Source organism: Otolemur garnettii, unplaced genomic scaffold (genome assembly GCF_000181295.1).
Source record: "Otolemur garnettii isolate 467f Iridium unplaced genomic scaffold, OtoGar3 scaffold00038, whole genome shotgun sequence".
Taxonomy (NCBI): domain Eukaryota; kingdom Metazoa; phylum Chordata; class Mammalia; order Primates; family Galagidae; genus Otolemur; species Otolemur garnettii.
This window is the reverse complement of record NW_003852433.1, coordinates 13,596,358-13,622,913: the sequence shown is the minus strand read 5'-3', so window position 1 is coordinate 13,622,913 and position 26,556 is coordinate 13,596,358. Positions and strand designations below refer to the sequence as shown.

The 26,556-nt window shown below is 44.8% G+C and overlaps 1 protein-coding gene across 3 annotated transcripts in view; it reads right to left on the bottom strand.

The window, feature by feature from the left end:
• The window catches only part of TBX5 (T-box 5), a 50,496-nt gene that overhangs the window by 9,858 nt on the left and 14,082 nt on the right, over positions 1–26,556 (bottom strand). For all 3 annotated transcript variants that reach the window (XM_003789948.2, XM_003789949.2, XM_003789947.2), the window contains 2 exons: positions 19,625–19,716; positions 2,323–2,549 (listed from right to left, as the gene is read on the bottom strand). In XM_003789948.2, coding sequence (XP_003789996.1) covers positions 2,323–2,549; positions 19,625–19,716 — 319 coding nt within the window. The remainder of the gene's footprint in view (positions 1–2,322; positions 2,550–19,624; positions 19,717–26,556) is intronic.

Here is a 26,556-nt window from a genome sequence, read left to right as displayed (position 1 = left end):
GCCATTTATAGAGGATGTAAATACCACACGTAAAGAGCGCCTTGGTCTTTTCACCTTCATCCCTTTCTTTCGGTCTGGCATGAGTTTCATCAATGGAGGTCTCTAATTCAAACCTGGCGAGCTCTTATTCAGCATGTTGGACCCAATTTCAAAAGCAGATCTCCAGTGGAAGATGAAAATTTGAGACTGTAGCTGATAAGCAGGGTAACAGAGACAACAGAGAGTGGCGTAAAGAGCACAGGGACATGTATGGAGTTTTCCGACCAGGTCAGGTTTGGGTTCCAGTTCCATCTTCAAGAACCACCAGCGCATTGTTTAAAACTTTCTGAGCCTCAGTTTCCCCACTGCTACAGTAGATTAACATTAGCACCTACTGAATAGTGTTGGAAAGGCATGGCTTAGGAGCTAGAAAGGGCATCTTTAAGTATCATGTAAACATAATCTCTGTGCAAGGACTTGTGCTCAGTGGGATATTCTTAACCTCCTGCTCTTGCCTAAGGAGACAGACATGTTTGCAGGCATCTGGTCTCCAGCCCATCCTGCAGTGGGCATTCTGGGAGTCAGGCCAAGGTGCCTTCCAGGGATACATTGTTCAGACCTTAGAGATGCAAGGAGCTTGGGTGGGCTTAAGGTGAGTCTGGAGGGCAGGCTTCACCCCGGTCAGCTTCCCAGCCCCATGCTTAGACCAATGACAGCTCTTCCTTACTTCAAAATGCAAGACCGGTAAATGTCAAATAGCCAAACTGTGTGACTTTCCTTATGTAACTCCAGCTGCAGAAAAACCTGCCAAAACATCCATGCCCATCAGTTCTTGTCAGGGAGTTGTTTTTTCTAAAGATCCGGACATTGGGCACTGGGCTTCTAAAGGTGCCATGTTAGCTCCTGAGGCCATGACATACGACAAGCTTAGATTCAGGTCCTTTAGAGAAAAACAGCTACTCCTTACTGAATAGACCCTGAACTAGCACATAACATGTGGACTTTCTTGACATATTTGCATCAAACATGAGACAATTCCTATCATGAACCCAAATTTATAGATTTCTAAAAAATGAGGCTTAGGAAGGTTAAGTAACTTGTCCCTACTCACAAATATTTGAAAAAGGCAGAGGTGGACTCCACCTCAATTGTCTGATTCTGCAGACCTCGGAAGGGTGCTCTAGACTACACTGTCCCTTCTATATTCATCTTCTCAAGCTCTGGCCTAGAAGAGCAGCCTTCTCTTTCCTCCCTCGTGGCTACTGCCTTTGGGAGCAATATCTACCCCTTATCCAATCATTGCTGCCACCTACCTTGTGCTTACCAACTACCAGATGGTCTAGAAATTTATCACCACTTGCAAAGTGGGAAACTGAGGCTCACAGAGGCTAAGGTACCTGTGCGAGGTCACACAAGAAGCAGGTAGCGGAATGGAGATTTGAATCCATGTCTCTTTGTCCCTAACTGCCTGCACTGTCCCAAACATGCCATCCACAGCTCACACCAGCCAATTGTTCCAATGAGTTGAACTCGAACTCATCCACACCACCTGTGCCGAGCATTTCAATTCTGGCTCACAAAAAGAGCCACCAGAAATATCCTCTTTTAGCATAGCCCCTTTGGACTCAGATGACTTGGGGAAAAAGTCGTCAAACAGCAGCTTAATGGGTTTACAGAGGGGATGAGAAGGAGGAGAAAGCCTTGTGTATGGTTACTGGTTTTGATCTGGAAAGGAAAAAAGAGCTCAGAACCCACGGGGGAGAAACCAAAGAGACTTTTACACTTACAAGGAGGTTCCCTACTTCATGGCTTGTAACATGTACAACCAGGGACCAACCTCCCCGCCTGCTGGGGGGAGAGGGCAGGGGATAAACTCTGCTTTATTCTTCCCAATCAACTGTTCCTCTTTAGCAGTTAAAAAAAATACAGGGCCGGCTAGGTTCATGAAAATTTATCTAAAACACATTCTAAAGTTGAAAGGGGAAAAAAAGCAAAGTGCAAGGTCCATATAGTGGGATTGCCCCTATGTTAAAAGTTAAAAAAAAAAAAAAACCAAAAACGTTTTCTTTGTGTGCGTGTGTAGGCGCGCATGCGTGAATGAACACACCAGGTCTGGAGACTTCACATACGTTTTCCCCAAGGAAGGGACTGAAGCTGGGGAAGGTAGGTCAAGGAAATGTTTAGTTTCACCTGTACGGTTAGAATTTCTTACAATCTCTGTGTATGTCTGCGTTGCTCAAACTTTTAAATAAATAAATGTCATTGAATAAATAAATGTATACTCTCTCCCTCCATGGAGAAAAGGAAGTGGGGGGAGGATCAGTCAGCGATGCTCGCACTCACCTTTCCGCTTGGTGCAATGGTAAATTTGGCTGTGCTCCTGGGGCAGCGGGTATGGGTTGGGTGGGGGCAGAAGGTCCTGGGTGGGGCCGGAGACACCATTTTCACACTGGTACTGGGACCCTAAGTTGGACGAAGTAGAGAGAGCACGAGACTCACTGCTGAAAGGACTATGGTTGGAGGCCACTTTCTGCCTTACTGTGCTCCTGGGAACCACGGGATATTCTTTACTGAAAGAGAAAAAAAAATGAAAAATAACTTTTATCAATGCCCTGACAGAGATTCCCTGAGTTGCTGAAGCACATGTCCAAGAATCCAGCAGAATTTTGAAGAGTGAAATGATCCACTTACATTTACGTCCATCATATTTCAGGGACATATGTTTAGGCACTTATGCCTTCTGTACTAGATGAATAGATGGACTAATAATTCTGTACATATACAGAAAGATACATGAACACCCCCAGTTAAGGACCCTCTTAACTCGCTGGGTACGGTGGCTCACACCTGTAATCCTAGTACTCTGGGAGGCTGAGGTGGGTGGATCATATGAGCTCAGGAGTTTGAGATTAGCCTGAGCAAGAGTGCCAGCTCATCTCTAAAAATAGCCAGGTATTGTGGTGTGTGTCTGTAGTACTGGGGAGGCTGAGGCAAGAGGGTCACTTGAGCCCAAAGAGTTTGAGGTTACTGTGAGCTATGACGCCACAGCGCTCTACCAGGGGCGACAGAGTGACTCTGTCTCCAAAAAAAAAAAAAAAAAGAAAAGAAAAGAAAACCCCACATGTAAACACACATGTCACTTTGAAATATGTCAGCCTAGTCTATATATCTTCGAATTCTTTAATTCAAGAGCTAGATGTGCTGAGCAGTTATTCATAATTAACCTCTGGATGTCTGTTTTTAAAACAGGGCTAAAATCTTTGTCCCAAATTAGTAAACCATAGCAGCGGACCATCTAGTATAGTCAGATGTGATCCTGGGTTACTCTTCTCTGAATAGATTGCTACTTGTGACTTAGAATTTCCTTAAGAGCTGTTGTTCTTGTGGCCACTGATGTGCCCCCAGGGGCACATGGATTCCCTTCGGTAAAACATGGGGTTCCCTTCTGTAAAACATGGATTGTAAGCGTCTCCAGTTCAAACGGTAGTGGAGAGAAGAAATAAGTGAATTGTGGGAAAGACTGGGAAAGGTACAAGGCACACACTAAGTGTTCAACAAATGGCAACTGCCATCAGTATTGTCCTTATTTTGGAGGAAAGAGAATAGAGGGAGGGAGAAGGGAGAGGGAACGAGACAGAGGGAAGGCCACAGAAGGAAGAGCAAAGACAAAAAAGATAAAAGCCACAGACAGCTGGGGATCTAGGCAGCTCCCGAATCAAGCCCCCTCTCTGTCACTTCCAGACTGTGTGCGCAGCCATGACACAGCCCTGGGAGCCTCAGTGTTGACTCAGGCATGCAAAAAATTCAACATCCTGTGTACAGCATCCTCAAAAGTGTCCAAAGTCTGGTCCACATTCTTTTACCCTCAGCTTTTGTACCAGGTATCCCCCCTTTTTTTTTTCCTTAGAAGCTTCCATAGAAACCTCTCCTGGGAAAAAGGAAAGAGGTGCTAAACAGCACCAGGAACCCCAAAGGAAACAAGGTGGGGATTGCAGAGGAGTTGACAACAGGCAGCTTAAGGACAAAAGGGACAACAGAGAGAGACATCCAAGGACGTTAGACATGAGCCTGTCTGCAACATCCCACATCCTACATTTGGGCTGGGGACAAGGAATCTTGGACAGGGCATTTATAAAGTGCATACATTGCTACACAGTCATTTAAATGAAATACCAAAATGCAACTCCATTTTGATAGAAGTGGTTTTCTTTGTAACTTGCGTATTTTTTCTCAGGCAGCCCTCATGTGTTACTCCCTGTGTTAAGCAATTTCCCTGCAGTATCACTTTTATTCTTACAAAGATATTGTAAGTTAGTTGTAGGTAGGCCTCTCAGGTTCCCTGCTTTCCTCTGCATAGTACCTGCCATCAGATAGGCTTTGGATATATTTATGGACTATATACATAAAACAAACCCTCTGATCACTTTCATTTTACATGTCAGAAATCTGAGGCTTAGAGATATTAGGGGACACATCTATGAGTCACCAAACTGGGAGCTGAACCCAGATTTGTTTGAATGGAGAATGCACAGTTTGAACCACTGTCTTCACCCTATGTAGTCACTGACCTCAAATGCTCTGAATTTGGAGAATGTTATTTCTTATAGTATTATGCTTAATTTTGAGCTCCCTGAAGATCAGAATTTATTTGCATGTATTTCTGTTAATCCATTTGTGATTCATTTAAATCAAACAAATCACGGGCCAACTCAAAGAACTATTTGCCTCTCATCCCTTAAATATAAAAGAATTTCTTTTTAAAAAGTGAAGATGTTTTCCATGAAGGTGGCAGTAGAAAACAGATGTGCGACTAGGTGTGGTGGCACGTTAGGAGGCTAAGGCAGGAGGATCATTGAGGCCAGGAGTTCAAGATTAGCCTGAGTAAGACCCTGTCTCAACAAAAAGTGGAAAAATGAGTCAGATGTGGTTGCACATGCCTGTGGTACCAGGTACTCAGGAGGCTGAGGCAGGAGGATCTCTTGAGCCCAGGAATTTGAGGCTGTAATGAGCTATGATCATTCCACTGCACTCTACACTGGGCAACAGAGTGAGACCCCGTCCCAAAACAAACAAACACAGACGTGAAGGAGGAAAAATGATCTAACTACTCAAAGTGTGGTCTGTGCCTGGCAGTGTGAATGTTACCAGGGATCCTTTGAGAAATGCAGAAGGTCACCGAGATCTACTGGATCATAATCTGTATTTTAATAGGATCCCCAAGGTTCTCCACCTGGGCTGCACTTTGGAATCCTTTGTCTGCAGTGGTGAAGTCTGGGTTTTTAGTGTATCTGTCACCCAAATAATGTACATTGTACCCATTATGTCATTTTTCATTCCCACCCTCCTCTCACCCCTATAACTTATGTATTATATTTCATGCATTTAATCATTTTATTCTGAGAAATGATTAATAGGCTTCAACACACTAGAGAGGCCCTGGCATTGAGGAGGTTGAGAGCTCCTGCCTAGGAGTCTGTACCAGTAAATCCCAAACTTCATTCTCCCTGACCCATAACCACATACTCTTTAACCTAGTACATAATTGAAATTAACCTTTTATCCAAGTAAGTTTAGCCTCACCATAAGCAATAACATCTGTAAAATTATGAGTTTGCAGTACTAATTATAGTTCCTTTAAGACAATTAAAAGAAATGTTTATCTATTAAAATTAAAGAGAACACCTAAAATCATCTGATGTGCAAAGGGCTGCACATAACACATTTTGAAGGATGCCACATTAGCCCATTTCTTGCTTTCTGTGACTCTATGACATAGAGAATGTTTTGTTCCCATTTTATGGATTGGGAAACTGAGGTTCAGGGAGATTAAGCAACTTGCCCAAGGTCACAGCACTAGAAAGAGACACAACCAGAACTCAAACTCAACCATCTCCTAATTACTTCTAGACTTTTTCCTAATTGCTTCTTTCAATTTTTAAAATAAAATACGCTTTTAGGAGAGCCAGGAGTTTAGAGCCCCAGACTCCCTTCCCACTCCTCATCTCCCTCAGGGGTGTAACCATCCCCACCCTGTGCTCCTGTTTTTGTTTGTCATGCTAAAGCACGTCAGAGTGGCTAGGCAGAGGACATGCAGCATCTGCCAAGTTTCCATGAGGCGGCAGACACCCCCATGGACCCCTGGGGTCCCCTGGCCCAGCTGTCTTGTGGCACGCGCCATCTCAGAACCAAAGCCGGAACCACCCTGAGAAGCCACAGCAATCAGAATCTCCCCCTGGGGCCAAGAGGCTGAAAGGAATGAAATTAGCTTTATAGCTCTCGCTTTGTGGTTCAAGCTACGTAATGGAAAAAAAAAACAAAAAAGAAGAAGAAAAATTATAACAATAAAGCATTATAAAAGTTGTCCAAGCTTGCTGGAGAGTCTATTTAGGTCTGTTTAATTCAAGTACTGGGCTGTCGGAGCACCAATAGGAAGGGGGGAAAATCTCTTTTGGTTTTACATTTTTAATGAGGATTTTTTTTTTTAATTAAAGAAAATAGCCCCCAAAAATTGTTGGCTGGGAGAATTTACAAGAGAATGTATCAATGGACTCTGTGGAATTCTCCGCTCCAGCACTGCCAAATTGCAAAATTACTCTCTGGGAAGGCCAAATTCTGCTTTTGATTACTAACACTCACAGAAGTGGGAAAGCACTATTACGCCAATAACCACTTGCCCCTCACAGCTTGTTTCTCTCTAAGGAGCCTGGAAACATCATCCCTGCCATCAATCACGAACGTCTCTTTTAGTGCCTGAAACGCAATGTCCCCTGGCCCACCTAACACCAGCCAAAACGTGGGCACAGAACGGTGGAGTGACTCCCCAGTAGGTACAAGATTATAGGCGACAAAGGAGAAAAGGTTAGAAGCAAACAAGAGCAGGGTGATGTTCCCTGAGCTCATCGACGGATCAGCCAAGGGAACAATCAATCAAAGGAAGGTGGTCAATGCCAGTGTGGTGGGACTCTCTGAAGTCCTTGTGATGAGAAGATAAACTGTTTTCCTCTACAACTCCAGGGCATCATGGAAGAAGTGAGGGCATGAGAGAACGAAAGTGAAAGGGAAAAGCCTGTGTGTCTCTGGGGACGTGGGCAGCAACGGAGAGCTAGATCTTCATCATCACCATCATCATCATCACCCATACAGCTCTTTTTTTTTTTTTTTGAAACAATGTCTTTCTAACTCTGTCACCCAGGCTCCAGTGCAGTGGCATCATCATAGCCCACAGCAACCTCAAACTCCTGGGCTCAAGTGATCCTCCTGTCTCAGTCTCCCGAGTAGCTGGGACTACAGGTGCCTTCCACCCCTGGCTAATTTTTCTATATTTAGTAGAGGCAGGGTCTTGCTATTGCTCAAGCTGATCTCAAACACTTGGCCTCAAGTGCCTCCCACAGTGCTAGGATTACAGGTGTGAGCCACCACGGCTGTCCGTACTGTTCCTAATATTCTGGTCACTGTACTGGTTCACTTATATGCTTTCTCTTATTTTATCTTGACAAGAACTTCATTCGTTGGGCACGATTAGACTTGCTTTAGCCATCAAGAAATGCAGGCTCAGAGAGGTTAAGTGACTTATCCCAGCAAACAGGTAAAGCTGAGCTCCCCTTGCCAGTCCCATTCCAACACTCATGTCAGCTAACTAACCCTTGACAATAGAGAATTGTTTCCTGCACATCAACTGCTCAGCAAACACAACCATCCTGCTATATAAAGGACACTGATAAGAACAGAGGTGGATATTGCCTATACCAGGGCAATGTCAAGATCTACTGGTCAACCTTACCATTCCTGGACCCTTTAACTCACCAAATGTCAAATCTCACCATTGCTCTCTGCTATATCAACCAGCTATACCTGCATCTCAGGGACAAGCTGTGAGCAGAGCCGGGGCTGCTCACATGACACAAATGGGGTCCTAGGATCCCAGCTCTTCTGGGGGGCAAAGCCCACAGACCAGCTTCTCCTGGGTTCGCCCCCTCCTCACATTCTGTTCCACGTGAGCGAGTGCAATGAATGACGCCATTGTCGCAGAGTCTGGGTTGTAAAACGTTACAAGGGAATATTGAAGTCCATGGCCAAACTGCATCCTCGGCCTGCCTCAGCTAACGAACACCCCGGAGAACCTTTTCCACTGCAGCCGACTGAATTGGCCCTTTCACAGGAGCAGGTGGCAGAGATGCTGGTGTGTTGGGCTGTTGTTTGGTTTGGTTTGGTTTTCCTCTGGTGATGCTTACCCAATTGCTGGCAGCCTTTTTCACACAACTAAAGGAGCACACTGGGGCAAAGCTAGGGACTGTAAGATCCTGATTCTCTTGGAGCAAATGCCTTTTCTTGCTAGTCTTTTAATCTGTGATTTTTTTTTTTTTTTGAGTCTCACTACATCACCCTCGGTAGACATAGTGGCATCACAGCTCTCAGCAACCTCAAACTCTTGGGCTTAAGCAATTCTCTTGGCTCAGCCTCCTAAGTAGCTGGAACTACAGGCACCAGCCACAACACACAGCTACTTTTTGGTTGTAGTTGTCATTGATGTTTAGCAGGCCCAGGCTGGATTCAAACCCACCAGCTCCAGGGTATGTGGCTGGCACCCTAGCTGCTGAGCTACAGGCGCTGAGCCTGTGATTAAAATTTTTACAAAGGCCCATACAACCCCTTGAAAGCTTTCTTGATGCATTAACTTTCTGACATCCTTGGGGAAGTTATTCTGATCTAACACAAACACAGCATGCCCCAGGTGGGATTTAGCACAGTGCAAATAGTAAGCAACCGTTGGCTCCTTTATGCCTACAACACGCTTTAGTCAGCTCACAGCACAGCAGTAGGATGGAGAAGGGCATGGTACTATCTCGTTGATGAGAATTGGGACCACAAAGAGGTTATGTACATTGCCCAGTGTTGGATCAAAACCGGGTCTTAGAGCTATATGACTTAAGGGGCGCTAAGAAACTCAAAAGCATCCCTCTCTCTGGCCTTGAGCGTCCATGTCTATGACAAGTTTGATTTGAGGTTCTGAGTCACCTTAGTTAAGTCTTTAGCGACTATAACATCACAGTGGCAGCTTTCAAGTTCAGGCTCTGAAGTCAGGCTCTGTGGATGTGCCTTCCTTCTGAATCCAGCCTTGAACCTGGCCCCTGGGGTCCAAGCTAGGTTCTCCCTTTTTCCAGCCTTCAGTTTTCTGTCTGTAAAATGGAGGTAATAAAATAGTCACCTCTTGGGGGTGTAAAGTGATGGGCCACATGGGAAGGCTTAGCATATACTGCGAACATGCTGCTCAGTAAACAATAGTTTGTAAATCACACATTATTATATTTTAGAGCAGAGGTTCTTACCCTGAAATAGCTTTGAGTGGCCTGTGAATGCCCCAAATATGAAACATTTAGAGTTGGTCAATTTTTCTAGGAAGAAGCCCAGACTTGCATCAGTTATTCAAAATAGGTCTGCGATTCAAAAGAGGGTTTTGACTGACATTAGAGGCAGCTCTGCAATCATGGGGCAAAGTCCTGACCTAGATAATTGGTGACATCTCCCTTTGTTTCAGTTTCTCTATTCATGGAATGATTGGGGGGGGGGGCATCTCACAGAAGGGTTGCAAGCCACAGAGGTAAAAGTTGGATGTAAAAACTACACACAAGCGGCACATAAAAGTAGCCAGGTGCATGGCTCACACCTATAGTCCCGGCTACTCGGGAGGCTGAGTGGCAGGATCATCCGAGCCCAGGAGTTCCAGGCTGCACTCAGCTAGCATCACACACTGGACTCCAGCTTTAGTGACAGAGTGAGACCCTGTCTCTTAAAAATCTTTCTAAATTAAAAAAAAAAGTCAATCCTGGGCGGTGCCTGTGGCTCAAAGGGGTAGGGTGCCAGCCCCATATGCCAGAGGTGGCGGGTTCAAACTAAGCCCTGACCAAAAACTGCTAAAAAAAAAAAAAAAAAATAGTCAATCCAAACTAAACTTTTGATAAGCTCACAGTAATAGTTTGTCAAATCACCTTAGCTAAATTAATAGCTGAATATTTTAGTTTGGTCTTATTAAACTAAAAATTTCAACCAGTTTGACCACTTCTTAGGTTTAATCCTTTTTTTTTTTAATGATTTGGGGTGGTGGAGCTTCTGAATCTGGCTTCAGTTCTTCCAGAAGCTGGGAGGCTCCAAAGGGCTAAACTAAGTGACCTTTCTCTAACTGCTGTCTGTCCTCAAAGAAATTGTCTTGAGGCCTCCTTTGTTCTGAGGGAACTCATGTGGGGGTCATTGGTTGAGCAGAAGTAAGTCAAAGGCCTCCTGGTGACCTTCAGTTCAAATGATAACCTAGGCAAAGTTGCACATGTTCCGTGTGCTGTTATAAGTCTGCTGCCTCCCTCCTACCAAAAGAAAAACCTGTAGGGAATGGATATCTAGAAAAAATTACATTTTAATGTGAGGTTAAGAACTACAAGGCTGGCTCGGCACCTGTGGCTCAAGTGGCTAAGGCACCAGCCACATACCCCTGCGCTGGAGGGTTCGAATCCAGCCCGGGCCTACCAAACAACACTGATGGCTGCAACCAAAAAATAGCTGGGCATTGTGGTGGGTACCTGTGGTCCCAGCTACTTGGAAAGGCAGAGGCAGGAGACTCCCTTGAGCCCAGGAGTTGGAGGTTGCTGTGAACTGTGATGCCATGGCACTCTACCTAGGGGCACAGCTTGAGGCTCTATCTCAAAAAAAAAAAAAAAAAAAGAACTACTAGGCTTGGGACATGGGGGGTTAGAAATCTCTGCAAGGGAGTGGGTTGCAATTTTGACTATGTATTATAATCACCTGGGGAATAAAAAAATATATATACTGATCACCCTCAGAGTGTCTGATGTCACTGTTCTGAGCAGCAGCCTAAACACTGGGAGTTTTAAAAGCTCCCTGGGAGAAGGAAGCCTTCCACAAAAGAGCACACACTGCATGATTCCCTTCATAGAAAATCCTATAACAGACAAAACTGATCTACGGTGCAAAAACATTAGAACATAGATTGCCTCTGGTGGGGAAGAGGAGGCAAGGAGGGGCTGGGAAGGCTAATAGAAGAATTAGCCAGGTGCGGTGGTGTGGGCTTGTAGTCCCAGCTATTCGGGAGGCTGAGGCAGGAGGAGGGCTTGAGCCTCGGAGTTTGAGGTTGCTGTGAGCTATAATGCCAGGGCACTCTAGCCAGGGTGACAGAGTGAGACTCTGTCTCAAAACAAAAAAAAAAAAAACAGAAAAATGTACTGTAGAGTAGGTGGGTGCTCATTATACAATTCTTCCACTCTTTCTGGAAGTCTTAGTTTTTCATAATAAAACTGGGGTGGGACAGGGAGTTCTATAGGTAATTCCATGTTCAGCTGGAGTTGAGCACATACATACGGATTCTATTTCCAGGAAATTAGGTAATGCATCCACCTGCGTGTCCTTGATCCTTCTTTAAAGCCAAGGGATCCCCCACAAGTGCAAGAAGAGACACCTTCATCAGAGTCACCTGAGCGAATTTGTTAAAGGGCGGTTTCTGAGAGGTCTCTGAAGGCACTGACTCAGCATCTCTGAAGGTAAGACCCAGAAATCTGCTTTTCTAACGAGCTCCTCCAGGTAATAGTGACGTCTACCAAAGGTCGGAGAATGCTGCTTCAACATGGATGGGTGAATTTCAGACTAGTAGCAAAATAATAATAACATATTAAAAATGGACAAAAGGGCTTCAACGGACATTTCTCAAAAGAAGACACACAAATGGTCGAGTGGTATATGAGAAAATGCTCAACTTTACTACTCATCAGGGAAGTATTAATCAAAGCTACACGAATGTCAAAACGACCATTATCAAAAAGAGGTAACAAGGGTTGGTGAAGGTATGAACAAACCTCGAAGGCTATGTTAACCAGCGTGTTGTATTTCAAATTGTATCTAAACCCAGCACATTGTACCCCATAAATGCATTGATGTAGACAGCTATGATTTAATAATGATAATAATAAAGAAGCCTTGTTCCACTGCTGGTAGGAATGTTGTTTGGTACAACATTATGAAAAACAGCATAGAGGTTGCCCCCAAAATTAAAAATAGAGATATAATACGACCCAGCCATCCCTCTCCTGGGTATATGTCAAAAGAGAATGAAATCAATATCTTCAATAGATATCTCTGCTGCCATGGTCATTGCATAATTATTCTCAAGAGCCAAGATGTGGAAACAAATGTTCATCAATGGACGAATGAATGAAGAAAATGAGGCATATATGTACAGAAGAATACTATTCAGCCTTCAAAAAAATAAAAATAAAAAGGAAACCTTCTCATTTGGGACAACGTGAATGAATCTGGAGGACATTATGCTAAGTGAAACGAGCCAGACAGAGAAAGATAAATACCACATGGCCTCACTTATAGGTAGAATCTGAAATGGTCAAACATACAGCAGGAGAGAGTGGATTGGTGGTTGCCAGGGGCCGAGGAGATGTTTGTCAAGGGGGTACAAAGTTTCAATGACCAAGGATGAGTGAGGCTGGAGATCTACTGTAGCAACATAAACAGAGTTAACAATACTGTATCCTTTACTTAAAATTGACTGGTAGACCTTAAGTGTTCTCATCACACACACAAACATAAGAAAAGAAAATGCCAACTACATAAGCCAACAGACACATAAATAAGCTTGATTAAGGTAGTTACGTCACAGTGTTTACATATTTCAGAACATTACATTGTACATCTCACATACATATAATTTTTGTCAATTAGGCCTCAATAAAGATGGGGGTAAAATGTGGAGGAGTGAGTGGGTTGCTCCAGCACTGTCCCTGCAGAGCTGGGATGCTGGGACAGGGTGGGCAGGAAGGGCAGAGGTAACATCACAGCCAAGTAGGGGCTGCTCAGAGTGTCCTTGCCCTTGACAGACAACAGCGATCTGAGACAGCATCTTTTCAGACAAACCTTGATTCTACCACTTCACTTAGGCTGTCTGAGCTTCCCAAACACAACCACTCTCTTGTTTGACATAAAGGCATGCTTTTCTGGAGGAAGCCATGTGGCCGGGCAAAATTCCAGCAGTAAGTGGGGAGTTAATGCCATCTCCAGAACGTTGTCTTGAAAATCACTTCTTGTTAATTGGGCATTTGGATTACCTTTAACCACAAGCCTGAGGACACGAGGGCCAGTGCTAAGCCTTTGGTTTGAAAAAATGATCATTTGAGGTTAGGAGTTGAAAATTAATTTAAAAGCAGGAAGGAAGGGATAGAGGAGGAGGGAAAGCTCACATGGAAAGATTTCAGCCTTTCAGGAGTCACAGACCCTATAAATCGTTTGACATTGTTTGCATTTTTTTTCTCTTTATAGGAGTTTTGAAGAGGGTCTCTTGCTTTAATTGGATTTTCAAGAGAGGGCTTAGATCCACTCCATTCTAGAGCAACAAGGTGGAGGGTGTGAATACTGGCCCCCACAGAGGAGGGCGAGAATGGTCATTTTCCAATGTGAGTGTGAAGATTTCCCTGATGTTCAGGAGCTTGTAGCCGAACTTCAGAAGTGGGCTTCAGTCTAGCTGAGACTTCCTAGGCTCCAAATATTCCACTCTGCTTTGGTGGCACAAAGCCTAGGTCAGTTAAAGCAAAGCCCCCACCCCAAGGTACCCCAGCTCCACAGGCCACCTGCCCCAGTGCATCAGCAGCACAACTGGAGAACAAGGAAGAACTCTGCATCCATCCACGTCCCCCATGCCATAATCTGCTAGTCCTCCGAGAATGGCCCATAAATACTACTTAGGGTGAAAAGAACAGTCATTGCTCGTGGCCACTGTGTGCCCAGCGAAGCAAGAAGCACCGAGGGGAAGTATTTTGCTGCTGCTTGTTCCCATTCCAGGATTTCCTGTTAAAAGAAGCCAAGCAATGGGCCAGGGGAGCAGAAAGGAGGCTCTCTCCATTCTGAAGAAAACAAGCTGCGGTCACGCAGGCCTCTGCATCTGAACTAGCTTGCACCTGCACCTGGCTTCACCGGGACACGGCCCATGTCTCAACATCTGGTGATCAAGTGTCAGGCCGGGCCAGCCGTTGTGCTTTATGTTTTCAAATGCTGGGATATCATTAAAATACGTGGGCACCTTCTGTGACACTCCTTTTAGGTCGAGAAGGGATCCTTGCCCTCCGCTCTGAATTTGTGCCCACCTGAGTGAGTCACATATCAACCAACAGAATCAGTGGAAATGGCACTATCCAATTTCCAAGGTGATCCCAGGCAAAGTCCAGGCAGCTTGTGCCACCGTGGAATAGCCCAAGTACCCCGAGTCTGCCATGCTGGATGGAGAAGTCACGTTCAGCTGCCCAAGTGCACAGCCAGTTCAGATCCCAGCCAAAAGCCAGAACAGACTGTGGGTCATAGGGTTGTACCAAGCTGCCGTCGTCCACCTGACCTGCCTTCAGATACTTGCACCCAGCCAGCACCTGACTGTGAGCAGGAACTGCCCAGCTGAGTCCTTCCCAAACGCCTGGCTCACAAATCACAAACAACACGAAAATGCCTTCTTGTTTCATCTTACACACAGTGGGGACCAGCCATGTCTGGTCTCTCTACTGTAAGATAGACTATGGGACATTGCTGGGGCTAACAGATTGCAACTGAATGCAACCTGGGGACTTTGACAGTCACGGAACTCTTCACAGAAGGACTGAGCTTGCCTGTAAGTCCTTGCCCTTTCAGTGGGGAGTAGAGGCGTGGTCTCAGGAGGTGAGGTACCCCAAGGCCCTGCTTTGGCCGATCTGTATCATACACAGAAAGCAGGTGGGATAGTTTGGGCAGCCAGGCCTTCTGTCTGGGTTAAGTGTGGGAGTCATTTGTGACACAGCAACAGTAACCCATACACACACATTAGCTCACTTCATTCTTCCAATGGCCCAGGAGGTAGGCTCTGTAATCACCTCCCTTTCTACAGAAGAGGAAAGAGATGCTCCATGGAGCAGGGGAGCCCTGCAGCGCCTCAGTGCAATAGCCTGGCCCCAGCTCCAGAGCCCGTTTCCATCCATGGACCCTGCTCCTACGCATGTTGATTCGTCTCTGTATCTCCACTGCCTGGCATACAATAAGCACTTAATAAATGTGTCAGTTAAGTAAACAAATAAACAGATCAAAACCTCCATAATTAAATGAATCTCTGGGCCTCAGTTTCCTCTTCTGTGAAAGGGAGAGTCTGGGCCAGATGAGGCCTCCATGAGCCCTGCTGTCTCCAGAACCGTATGCTTTCTAGGGGCCACTCTCCTCACAGCGGCACCTGTCACAGTGCCACTCCAGCGGGCTTTCAGAGATCTTCAGAATATGACCCTAATCTAGTCCTCTAGACTTCCAGACCCCTGTCCATGGCCTCCCTGCTGCAACCCAGAAAACCTTTCTTCCCAACAGATTCCAATCCCATGCCCTCTAGAGGGTCTAATCTATTCCTCCACCTCCGTGCTCTCCATCCCAGTTCAGAAGTTGCCTGGATACATCTGACAAATGGAAGCCAAGTTCAAAGATGGGAATGTGCTATGAGAAACCAAGGCCTAGAGTGTTCCTAAAAGCAATGGTGCTCCCAAAGCTTGTTTAACAAGTGGTTGTGCTTTTATGTATATTTTCCAGATTTCTGCTGTTTGCATATTATCCTGACAGTGGTCCTGAAATCTTGATATCAGCTCTATTCTCTTGGTTATATTTTCTCTTTAATCAGTGTTAAATCTCTCCCACTTTCTCTTCTTCTTGTCTTCCTTAGAATGTAGTCTCATTCTAAGCAATAATATCTGTGAAATCACAGGCCTGATGTGTGTGCACCATCTGAAACCATCCCCATCATCACCAGTCTAGAGGTACCGCAATGTGGAGAAATATTGGCTGTTAGGATAAGATGTTTTGCAGCCACAGATTAACTTTTCTAAATAACCTTGGCACACCTTTCCAGTGGTCTGCTAGAGACAGGGTGTTTACATGATTTTATTTTCTCCTTTGTGCATTTCCACGGCTCTCATGTTTCTAGAATAAGCAGTGATTGCTCCTGTAACTGGAAACCATAAATGCATGTTGGAAAATAATGAAGACATTATCTGCATTTTCCAAACACGGGGAGTTGGGCTAAGAGCGTGAGTGTCTGGATGGTCACCAAGCAAATCCAAGGTTATTTATGTGGACTGACTTTGAGGTAACACTTAGCTCTCCCTTGCCTCACTTTGCTCCCTTCTTCCAATTGCTGGAATTAGAGGGAATTTCATCCCTCTGCTTTTCTCCCAGAGCCAGCTGTCACTGGTGTGTGGGAGACAGGAAACAGGATTACAAGATTAACAGTGAGCCCGCCATTCCTGCCAGGCTGGCCGTTATCACGGCTGACTCCGGAGAGCCGCACTCCCCACTTGTCACTACCTGCTGCGATCTGGAGGTTGGGGCTACAGCCCAGACTAAATTCTAAAGCGGAGAAAATGGGGAGTCATGGGGGAGTTTTCCCCAAAGTGAGGTAAATTTTGCTGAATGTAGACTAGGAGTCACCTCTCTAAGTGTTCTCTCATCAAATCTTAGAGAAATCCTGGAAAGCTGAAGCTACAGTGATCCGTGCCCCTTTGGCAGATGAGGACCCTGATGCTCCATGAGGTTAGATCACCTTCCTAAGCTCACAGACCAACCAAGGCAGAGCAAGAACCGAGCCCAGGATTGTGGGACTCCGAAGTCTTCTGTTGGAGCCACTCTGTGCCACTCCCTTTCCTTCCCCCAAGGACATGTCCAGAGACCCAGGACAGTACATTCCCCCAGCCTGGTTAGTTCAGCCCTCTGGTTCCCCAAGGCTGCTGCCAACATGGCCACAGAGACACACACACTCTCAGGCTGACAGTGTTGATACCACACGTCAATTACTGAGTGCCTGCTGACGGCCAGCCTCCCCTTCCTCCCTTCAGGCTGCAGAGCTCCTACCCGGGAAGGACACCTGGGCAAGTTGGCAAAAAGGCTGTAATGGGGTGGGGGTAGGGGTGGGGGGCAGTTAGGACAGTCAATTCAGACCAAAGAAGAGTCATCTGCCTAAATATCTAAACAGCTGTGTTGTCTAGACCTTAAGGAGAGTCTCCCTGAGTCCCTGACTTTTGAGGACTCAAATACCTGTACATCCCCACCTGTCTCTCATGGTTGTCACCTGTCCGATCAGCTTCCTAAGTGCATGGCCATGTCCTGACACAGAAGAGCCATGAAAAGTCCTGGGAGGAGATATGCCTTGGCCACGCAGTCTGCAGCCTGAGAACGCTTCTTAGAAGGACAAGCTACAAGGACACCCGGTGGTGGTTAGAAGGTGGTCAGGTGAGGGGAAGGGAGAGAGTTAAGGGCAGACCAAAGGTGCATTCAAAGGGCCAGAAACGGGGAAACACAGCTTAGGAGCATCTCCTTTAGCATGACTGAAACCTATTAGGGGACACTGGTGAGGGGCAAAGCTGGAGGAGTGGCCAGGTCAGACAGAACGGGCCTGGTCAATCAGATGAAGGAGTCTAGACCTTGTCCTGAAGACAACAGGGGGCTTGAATGTGTTCTCTGTGGCGTGACCTTGTCTGATTTGTGTTTTACAAAGATCTTTTTGGCAGGAGAAAAGTCCCAGAGGAGAACAGGACTAAATTCAGGTCTAAGTTGGTTAGGAAGCTGTGGTTACTGAGGTTGGTAGTGGCTGAACCTAGCAGCCTGGCAGGAGAAGGGGGAAGATTTTGAGATATATTAAGATAGAATCAGGCTTGGCAGAGTGGCTCACACCTGTCTTCCCAGCACTTGGGAGGCTGAGACAGGACAACACAGCAAGACTCCATCTCTGCAAAACTAGCCAGGTGTGGTACAGGTGCCTGTAGTACTAGCTACTTGGGAGTATGAGGCAGGATCACTTGAGCATTAGAGTTTGAGGACGGAGTGAGCTATGATTGCACCACTGCCCTTCAGCCTGGGTGACAGAGCAAAACTCCATCTCATCAGAGAAAAAAAGGGTTGACTCAGTGGGACGTGGTAACTGGTAAGTCTGAGAGGCTAATTTGAGACACCCTAAACCTATTATTCTCCTCCTGCTCTTGACCTCGTGGGAAGGAGGGAAAAGGTGAGCGGTCCACAGCCTGGACCTGGACCTGTAAGACTGGGACATGACTTTGTTTGGCAATAACTAAGCTGCCTCCATGGCAAATAATCATCGGAACGGGATAGGAACAAAAACTTGGCCCTCTGAGCCTAGCTAGGGATCCATAAATAATTGGACTCCTCTCAGCGAAAATGTGGCATTTGCTGTCAACTTTTCCATTGATCACATGATTAAATCAAACTCTAATTTTTGAAATGTAGATGCTTAAAACAAACAAAACATTTTAAATAATAATCTAAGAACTTGCCTATTTTGGCCACAAAAAAACACCTTATGAATCCACCCCATGAGGGAGACCACTTATGAACACAGAAATGCATAGGGGTGTGGTGTATGTGTGCACACTCCAAAATAATATCATTTTTTAAAAACCTTTTTTTAGAGAAGGGATCTTGCTATGTTGCCCAGGCTGGAGTACAGTGAATATTCACAAGCATGATTACAACACACTTCAGCCTCACATCCTGGGTTCAGAGAAATCCTTCTGCCTCAGCCTCCCAAGTAGCAGGGACTATAGGCAAGTACCACTGTGCCTGACTTTACTCTTTAAAAGCATGCAAAATTAGATCCTGTAAGCCTGCTACTTAAAAGCAATTTTTCCATGGCACGTATTTCTAAATCCAGTGTTAAAACCACAAAGCTAAGGCCTTTCTCCTTTTCTTTTTCTTAGTCTCTTGTAACTTTTTGTGAATGAGTAGGTCTGTCCATCTGCCTGACTCTCCCTTTTCAGATCTTCCGGAAGGGAACAAGGAAAAACATCCGAAATGACCTCATTTTATTTTGAAACACTAAACTCACCAAAAGGGGGGAAAAAAAGAAACAAAAAAGAAAGAGAGAAAAAAGCCCTTCTTGGTCGAAGGAATCAAGATGTAAGTCTCATTCTCTTGCCATATGGTAAGTTATTCTGGAAGCACATCAAGAGGTGGAGAGAATGTTTGACAAAATTGGCAATGCTTGTACAATACTTTCAAATCGGACCAAATTCCCACTAAGTATATTTGCTACAAGCCCTTCTATTCATCATATCAGCGACTATGACCACAGGATATGTAAAAATACTGAGCAGTTTTTAGCACCAGCTTCCAATCCTCCAGTGCCCTGGACACCACATGGTGTCAAGTTTGTCTGTATTTTACCCCCAGGAAATCAAGCCATTAACTTTTCTTTCATTTACCAAGAGCTGTTGCCAAAAATGAAAGCATTCACCAGCTGTGACTTAAGGGAAGAAAAGAGAAAAGGTTTCACTACAGGGAAAGAGACAGCAAAAATAGAACAAAGAATGTCGTAGGTTTGTTCCCTAGGCAGCTGGAGAACACCAAATTTAGGGACCTTCATGCAAGAAGGGTCACTCTCTAGGTGGCCTGATGGCATAGACCACATGGAAAGATTATCAGAAAGCCGGGAAGAGGGAGCTTATTCTCCCCCCATTTCTCTGTGCCTGGAACTCTACGGGCAGGAAGGCTGGTGGAGGAAAGTGTCAGCTTGCTCCGGCTCACCTGGGTTATTTGGGGGCTGTGTGCCGGTGAGGGAGTCGGGAGTTCACCGTCCTACCTTTGCATTCTCGACATTCTGTGCAGCTCCATGTCATCGCTGCCCCGGAATCCTTTGGCGAAGGGATTATTCTCGATCTTTAATTGCGTGATCTGAAGCAAAGAGGGGGAGAGGGAGCTGGTTTTCACTTGATTGCCACAAGACCACCTCGACATAAGCTAATAATAAATGTCATGGAAATGCAACCTCTGGCAACCAAAAGAAGCAAATTAAGCTAGGCACGCCAATGGGACCCGCCACTTCATCCAAATGGAGGCTTTGAAAAATGTCCTTCATCAGACTGCTTTTAAAAGGGGGAAAAAACCTGGATTTGGTTTGCCCATTAATTGGAGTCATACTCCGCGTCATTCCGGCTGGGTTTCTAACTAACCTTCTTTCTTTCTCTCCCCCTTCCTTCCTTCCTTCTTTCCTTCCTTCCTTCTTTCCATTCTTTTTCTTTCTTCCTTCTTTCTCTTCCTTCCCTTCCCTCCCTTCCTCCCTTCCTGTCTCCCTCTCATCCTTTTTCTTTCTTTCTCTTTCCCTCCCTCTTTCTCTTATCCTCCCCCTTTCTCTTTTCTTCCTGCCTTCCTTCCTTTTTTTAATCTTGGCATTTTGTGTTTCAAACACAATAGGCCTCAACACTTGGACCCCGTCCCCTTGGAAAGTTCTGCCCGCTGGCGCTGTTGCACATCCGGGGGTGTGGTAATCTCCATTTGGAAGGGGGAGCCCCATCATGTGTTTCTGGAGAAAACATGCCGTGATTATTGTTTTCAAAAATCCTACAATGCCTCAATTCATGTTTGTTTCATAGTTTCACAGATAGAGTTTGCTAGCTCAGGTGGGAAATGGTGCCTAATAAAATAAACACCAACACACGTAATAATAGCATAGATGGTAATTATTGCACAACCCTAGAACCCGTTAACATCCTGGGCAGGGAGGAGAGAGTTCTGTCTTAGGAATCTGTGTGGCAGTGCACAAAGCCTAGTAATAGAACGGGGTCCTTTTGAACATTTTGGTTCCAGGCCCAGAACTTTAATTTAAACCATCAACACATTATATTAGCGTGAATGTACAGTAGCAGACCCAGGTGACAGAATGCATCCATGTGGAGTTAGCTAAAAACTGCATGTGAACTAAATTTTCATATATGGAATCACGTTATAGACATCAGGCCTACGTGACTCAAACTTCAATCATTCAAGGTTTTTTTTTTTTTTTTTTTTTTTTTTTTGAGACAGAGCCTCAAGCTGTCCTCCTGGGTGGAGTGCAGTGGCATCACAGCTCACAGCAACCTCCAACTCCTGGACTCAAGCGAGTCTCTTGCCTCTGCCTCCCAAGTAGCTGGGACCACAGGCGCCCGCCACAACGCCCAGCTATTTTTTGGTTGCAGCCGTCATTGTGGTTTGGCGGGTCCGGGCTGGGGATTCGAACCCGCCACCTTAGGTGTACGTGGCTGGCACCTTAGCCGGTTGAGCTATAGGCTCCGAGCCCATTCAAGGTTTTTCTTCACAATCATTGCTATAACCATTACCAAGTACCTGTACACTTGGCTTGTCTAGTATTTTTATTTCAATCAAATCGCTTTTTAAATTTATTTCACATTATATCACTTCTCTGTATGGCAAACTAGAATCACTGGCTCTTCAATGAAAAGAAAGCAATATATCAAATTGTCTCTACTGGTGCCCAAAACTTGTCTTCTATTTATTACAAGAGGAGAACAGACACGTTTAGAGAAGTATTTAATGCAAACTACTGCTGAATTAAGACTCGCTCTCTCTCTGATATGAGGCTAATGAGATCATTGAAAAGAGAACGACTTTCTCTGTGATTTCATCAGAGTCGAGTATCCCTAAAAATCATCTCACCTAATCCAGTAGTTTATAGACTTCTGACAAACTGTCCTGGAGTGACAAATGAACACACTCTCTAATTTCTTCATGTGAAGGGAGGCATTCTTGTCTGTTCTGGTTTTTGGAAAAGATGACTGATAGGGTTGGCCCCTAACTCTAAGACTGTGTGTGTAACGTATTACTATCCACATGTATGTGTGTGTGTGTATGTTCACAATAAAAATATAAATCTAATTGACATTTTAAAAATATATGACATTCTGGAAAAGGCAAAACTGAGTAATGTAAAAAAAGATCGGTTGTTGCCAAAGATTGCGGGGAGGAAGGGGTGATGAGACAAGGACTTTTAGGGCAATGAAAATACTCCATATCAGAAGGTAATGGTGTGGGTGGTGCCTGTGGCTCAAGGAGTAGGGCACCAGCCCCGTATACTAAGGGTGGTGGGTTCAAGTCCAGCCCTGGTCAAAACTGCACACACACAAAAAAAAATGCAGAATGTAATGGTGGAGACACATCATTGCATGTTTGTTCAAACCCATAGAATGTACAACACCGTGAGTGAACCCTAATGGAAACTACAGACATTTGGGTGACAATATGACTGTGGGCTCATAATTGTCACAAATGTCCCACTTGGATGGGGGATATTGATGGGGGGGAGGCTGGGTATGTGTGGGAACAGGGGGTGTATGGAAACTTCGTGGTCTTCCCACTGAACTTTGCTCTGAACCCAAAATTGCTCTAAAAACAAAAGCCTATTTCTAAAAACTTTTAGAACCATGGGTGTGTATACTGCGTATGTGTCTGTCTGTGTGTGTGTACACACATTACTCCCTCCCTCCCTCCTTTTTTTAACTTTTCCCATTCCCACAGCTTTCAGATTTTGTCTTGACGCTTCAGAATGAGTAGAAAAGTCTATTAAATCCTTTTGAGCAGCAATCTCTAAGATGTGCACTCCTGAATCCACTCTTATTTTAAGAGACTACAACCCTATCACCTAATGGGACTTTCTTTCTCACTCAGGTTTTGTCACAATAAAACGCCACCTAACTGACCACAAATCTTTAAAAAAGAGAGGAACAAAAAGTTAAGTAACAAATAGATCATTTTTAAAAGGGCAGACCAGCCTGAGCACCATAGTGAAACCCCATCTCTATAAAAATAGAAAAATTAGCTGGGCAAGGCAGCTCACACCTGTAATCCCAGCAATTTGGGAGGCTGAGGAAGGAGGATCCCTTGAGCCCAGGAGTTCCAGGTTATAATAAGCTGTGATTGCACTACTGCACTCCAGGCTGGGTGACAGAGTGAGACTGTGTCTCTAAATAAATAAGTACAAACAAGAAGGAATGGGGAAAATCCTTACTCACCACCACCCACCCAGTCAGGGAAGCAAATGGTGAAGACAGTGGGGACGTGGGATCAGGGTGGAACTAGCACCCAGTCCACAATATCGCCGCACCACCAAGAAGTCAGGATAAGAAATTGTCCCCACGAAGAAAGAAAAGGGTGACTTTTATTTTATCAGCAAAATCCTTTTGCTCAAACCCATTCCTTGCACTTCAAGTTCTTATGCTTATCCCCTTAGCTTGCAAAAACAAGAATGCATACAATAAGCACTTCACTACATGTATGCTTAGGCATGTCAACCTTACATACGACTTCTTTTGGAGCCTAAGTATACAGGCCTACTGTATACCATCAAGAAATAGTAACATACATGCTTATCCGCAGGTAAGAATATCTGCCTTATTTTGTACATAGCCACTCACAAACTATAACCTTATTTATGAAATTCCTTTCCTGATACACTGCCTGGTAGCTTGTAAGTACACAAACTGATGCACCTGGATGCCTGAGTTCTACGGAAAGGCCCCACTGCAACCGACTTCTATACACCATACAAATGTGCTCCCTTCAAAATCAACATAAAACCGGATATCCGGGGGCGAGCTGGAGGTGGGGGAAACCGAATATAAATGCCAGCTCCAACCAGTAAGACAGAGGTTGTAAAAATTAATGAGAATAATTGTCGTGAATTCTTGCTTTTGAAAAAAATAAAAAAATAAAAAAAACCCTCACGAGGGCCAAAAATCTTAATTATGTCTCTCTATTAAGGGTTCATTTCCTGGTCCCAACCAGAGAGCTCATACCTCATAAATACAGACTCCTTACACAATGATTTAAGCAGGAGGAAAATGCCTTTTAATGGCAAAGTAAGTTAATATCGGGGGATAGTCGTGCTTGCATACACAGCCATTGTTGCAAGAACAGGGAAATGAAATGCCCACGTGACCTTTTTTTAACACCTAAATATATCTAAGGATTGCCCCTGGAGCTGCTGACAACTGCAGTGAAAACTTTACAAAAACGTGTTTCACAGAACGAACGTCGCTGGGGAAGATTTGAGTTTTTAAATATCTTTTTCAAGCTGTCAACCATCTGGGGAAATAACTCCCAAATCCAGCTTGAGATCACAGCTGGGCTAAGGAAATATGTCTAGTCATTAGGAGCCCTGTGGTATATAGGTATGTGACTGCAGCCTGAGCAATGAACCCTGCCACATACCTGCCTCCGAGTGGAGAAAGATCATTCTGAAGGCTCGGAGCCCTTTGACCAAAGAAATGATGGCTCTTATTTTCCCAAATTGTCCTCGCCATTTAATCACATGGATTGCTTTTCTTGCCCTGTTCATTTATCCAAAGCAAAATGCTAGACAAATAGTCCTTGAATTGACGACATGATCAGGGAATGAGCCAACTAAACCACAAAGACTAACATTTGCAGTTGTTTCTCGACCACAGTAATAACAACTTATTTAAAAAATCTCAAGCTTTCAGATTCTAAAATAGCCAGGGAAAGAGTTACATTCAGTAGGAAAGAGCTTTCTGGAGTCTGCATTTTGGAATGAGATATCCTATTAATAATAAACAGATCGGTTAAGTAGTCAATCAACAACCCAATCAATCATTCCTAACACACTGCACTAACTCTGTACAGACCCTATCTTATGCACGTCCTATGGATTATCTCATTAAATCCTCACAATGACCCTTTGAGGTTAGTTCTCTTATTATCCCCATTTTACAGATGGGGAAATGAAGTGAAGTCATTTGCCCCAAGTCAAACGGATTTGAACTTGAGCAGTCTGGCTCCAGAGTCCACACTTTAACCCTACTCGATGGTAAGAGCTCAGCTGGCTTCTACCCATGAAGTCAGAAGTCTCAACACTCAGCCCAGGTGGGACAATAAAGTATCAAGACTGAGTCCACAAATCACACGCAACCCTGGCCTGCTTATTTAAATCACACATCATATATCCATGCAGGAAAGGTTTGCCTGGGCCCTGAACTTGACTGGAAAATCATACTGCTTTGGGCTTGCTCCTGACAAAGAAAATAGGTGCCTTCGGTGTGCTGCAAGTGAGAAGCAGGAGAGGGGAACAGAAAGTTGTCTCCTGTGAAATCCCCCTTCTGGATGTCAGGGAATCAGTCAGGCTGGCTGAACAGACCTTTATTACAGCTTATCTGAGCTTCCTGACCAACCAATAAAGAAAAAAAAAAGCAGAGATTTCTGGATGTGAACCCTTTGTGTGATCATCAGATAAATACACATGTATCCAAATGTGTATTTAGAGACACAGATTTTTAGATCCATGTACATTCCAATGCACAATTCCCTAAATTGTGCTAAAGAAAATCACATAGGCACACCCTGTCGGGCTGGCACAAATTTTATGCACATAGGTCACAAAATGGATGTAAGTAAATTTGTTTTAAAAATAGGGATTTGGGGGATATTGGGTATAACCAGACGTTATGGCGACAGTTTTGTGGGTGTGTATGTATGTCAAACTTATCAAACTGTATACTTCAAACATTGCAGTTTACTAGGTGACAATTATGTCTCAATAAGGCTCAAAACAAAGAGAGAGAAGGAAAGAAAGGAAGGAAGAAAAGAAGAGGAAAAGAAAGAAAAGATTCTCTAGATCTTGCCACCCCAATGGGTCCTACAGTCATTACTACAGAGAACTTAGGAATTTCCCCCAGAGATCCCGAGCACCCCCATGGCTTTTTGACAGATCATTTTTATATGTCCACACCTGCCTGTCTTTCTTGCACAACCTGGGCTTTCTTGGGGGAAAGGAAAACAGAAAAGGTCTGACATATTTTTGGACCCTCTGTCAGGTCTGGAAGCACGTATACATGGGGAATTGAGCCTTCTGATTGCTATTTTTTGACCACCACTACAAAGTTAAATACAGATTTAGAGCAGCCATCAAGAAAACTGGTTTCAAGGAGTCAGACTCAAATTGGCCTGAAACAGTTTTGCACCTTTCAGGGCATTTGACCTGCATTGTTTTAGCTCTTGCTGGTTTAACTGTGGGGGGAACTGAGAAAATTCCTCTTTCCCCTTAAAAACATAATTGTGTTTTGAGGGAAGAATGCTCTCTTAAGACTTGGGTTCTAAGACAGGCCTTGTGACCTGGAAAGGACCCTATCCATCATAGCTTGGCCTTAACATAGACAACCTGGATTTGGAGACAGCCCAAGGCATTTTGTAACAGCCCCGGCCTCAGTGCGGGTGTTATCTGCCAGCCCAGCCCACACTGGAATGACCTTCATGGGGTCTGGGTCCAATGTCTGCCTCTCATCCTTCTCTGGCCTCTCCTTTCAGGCTCCACAGCCCCTGCAACCATCTCTCCACACTTGCCGTGCTAGGGAGAACAGGAACTATGAATGGGGAGGGGTGCCACCATCCCTACATCCATCTAGGTTAAGTTGCAGATCTCACATGGACCTCCCCATTTTGCCCTCCTAACCCCAAATCACAGCTGCCTACTCCCAACAGTTGACAACCCCACAAAGCCAGGGGCTCTGCTCCCAATACCTACTGCTTGCCTCTCCAGATCATAACAAGTCTTAGGAACCATTCAATCCCGCCTAAAACTCACAATAAAATGAATCCACATATACTCAGGTATCTAAGGAACAGAGGTGACTCATGACAAACCAAGACAAGCTCTTTCTCTAGGGGAGAAACAGAAGATACTCCCACCCAATCTGTGGTTATCGGTGGCCAGCTCCAATGTCATTGTCA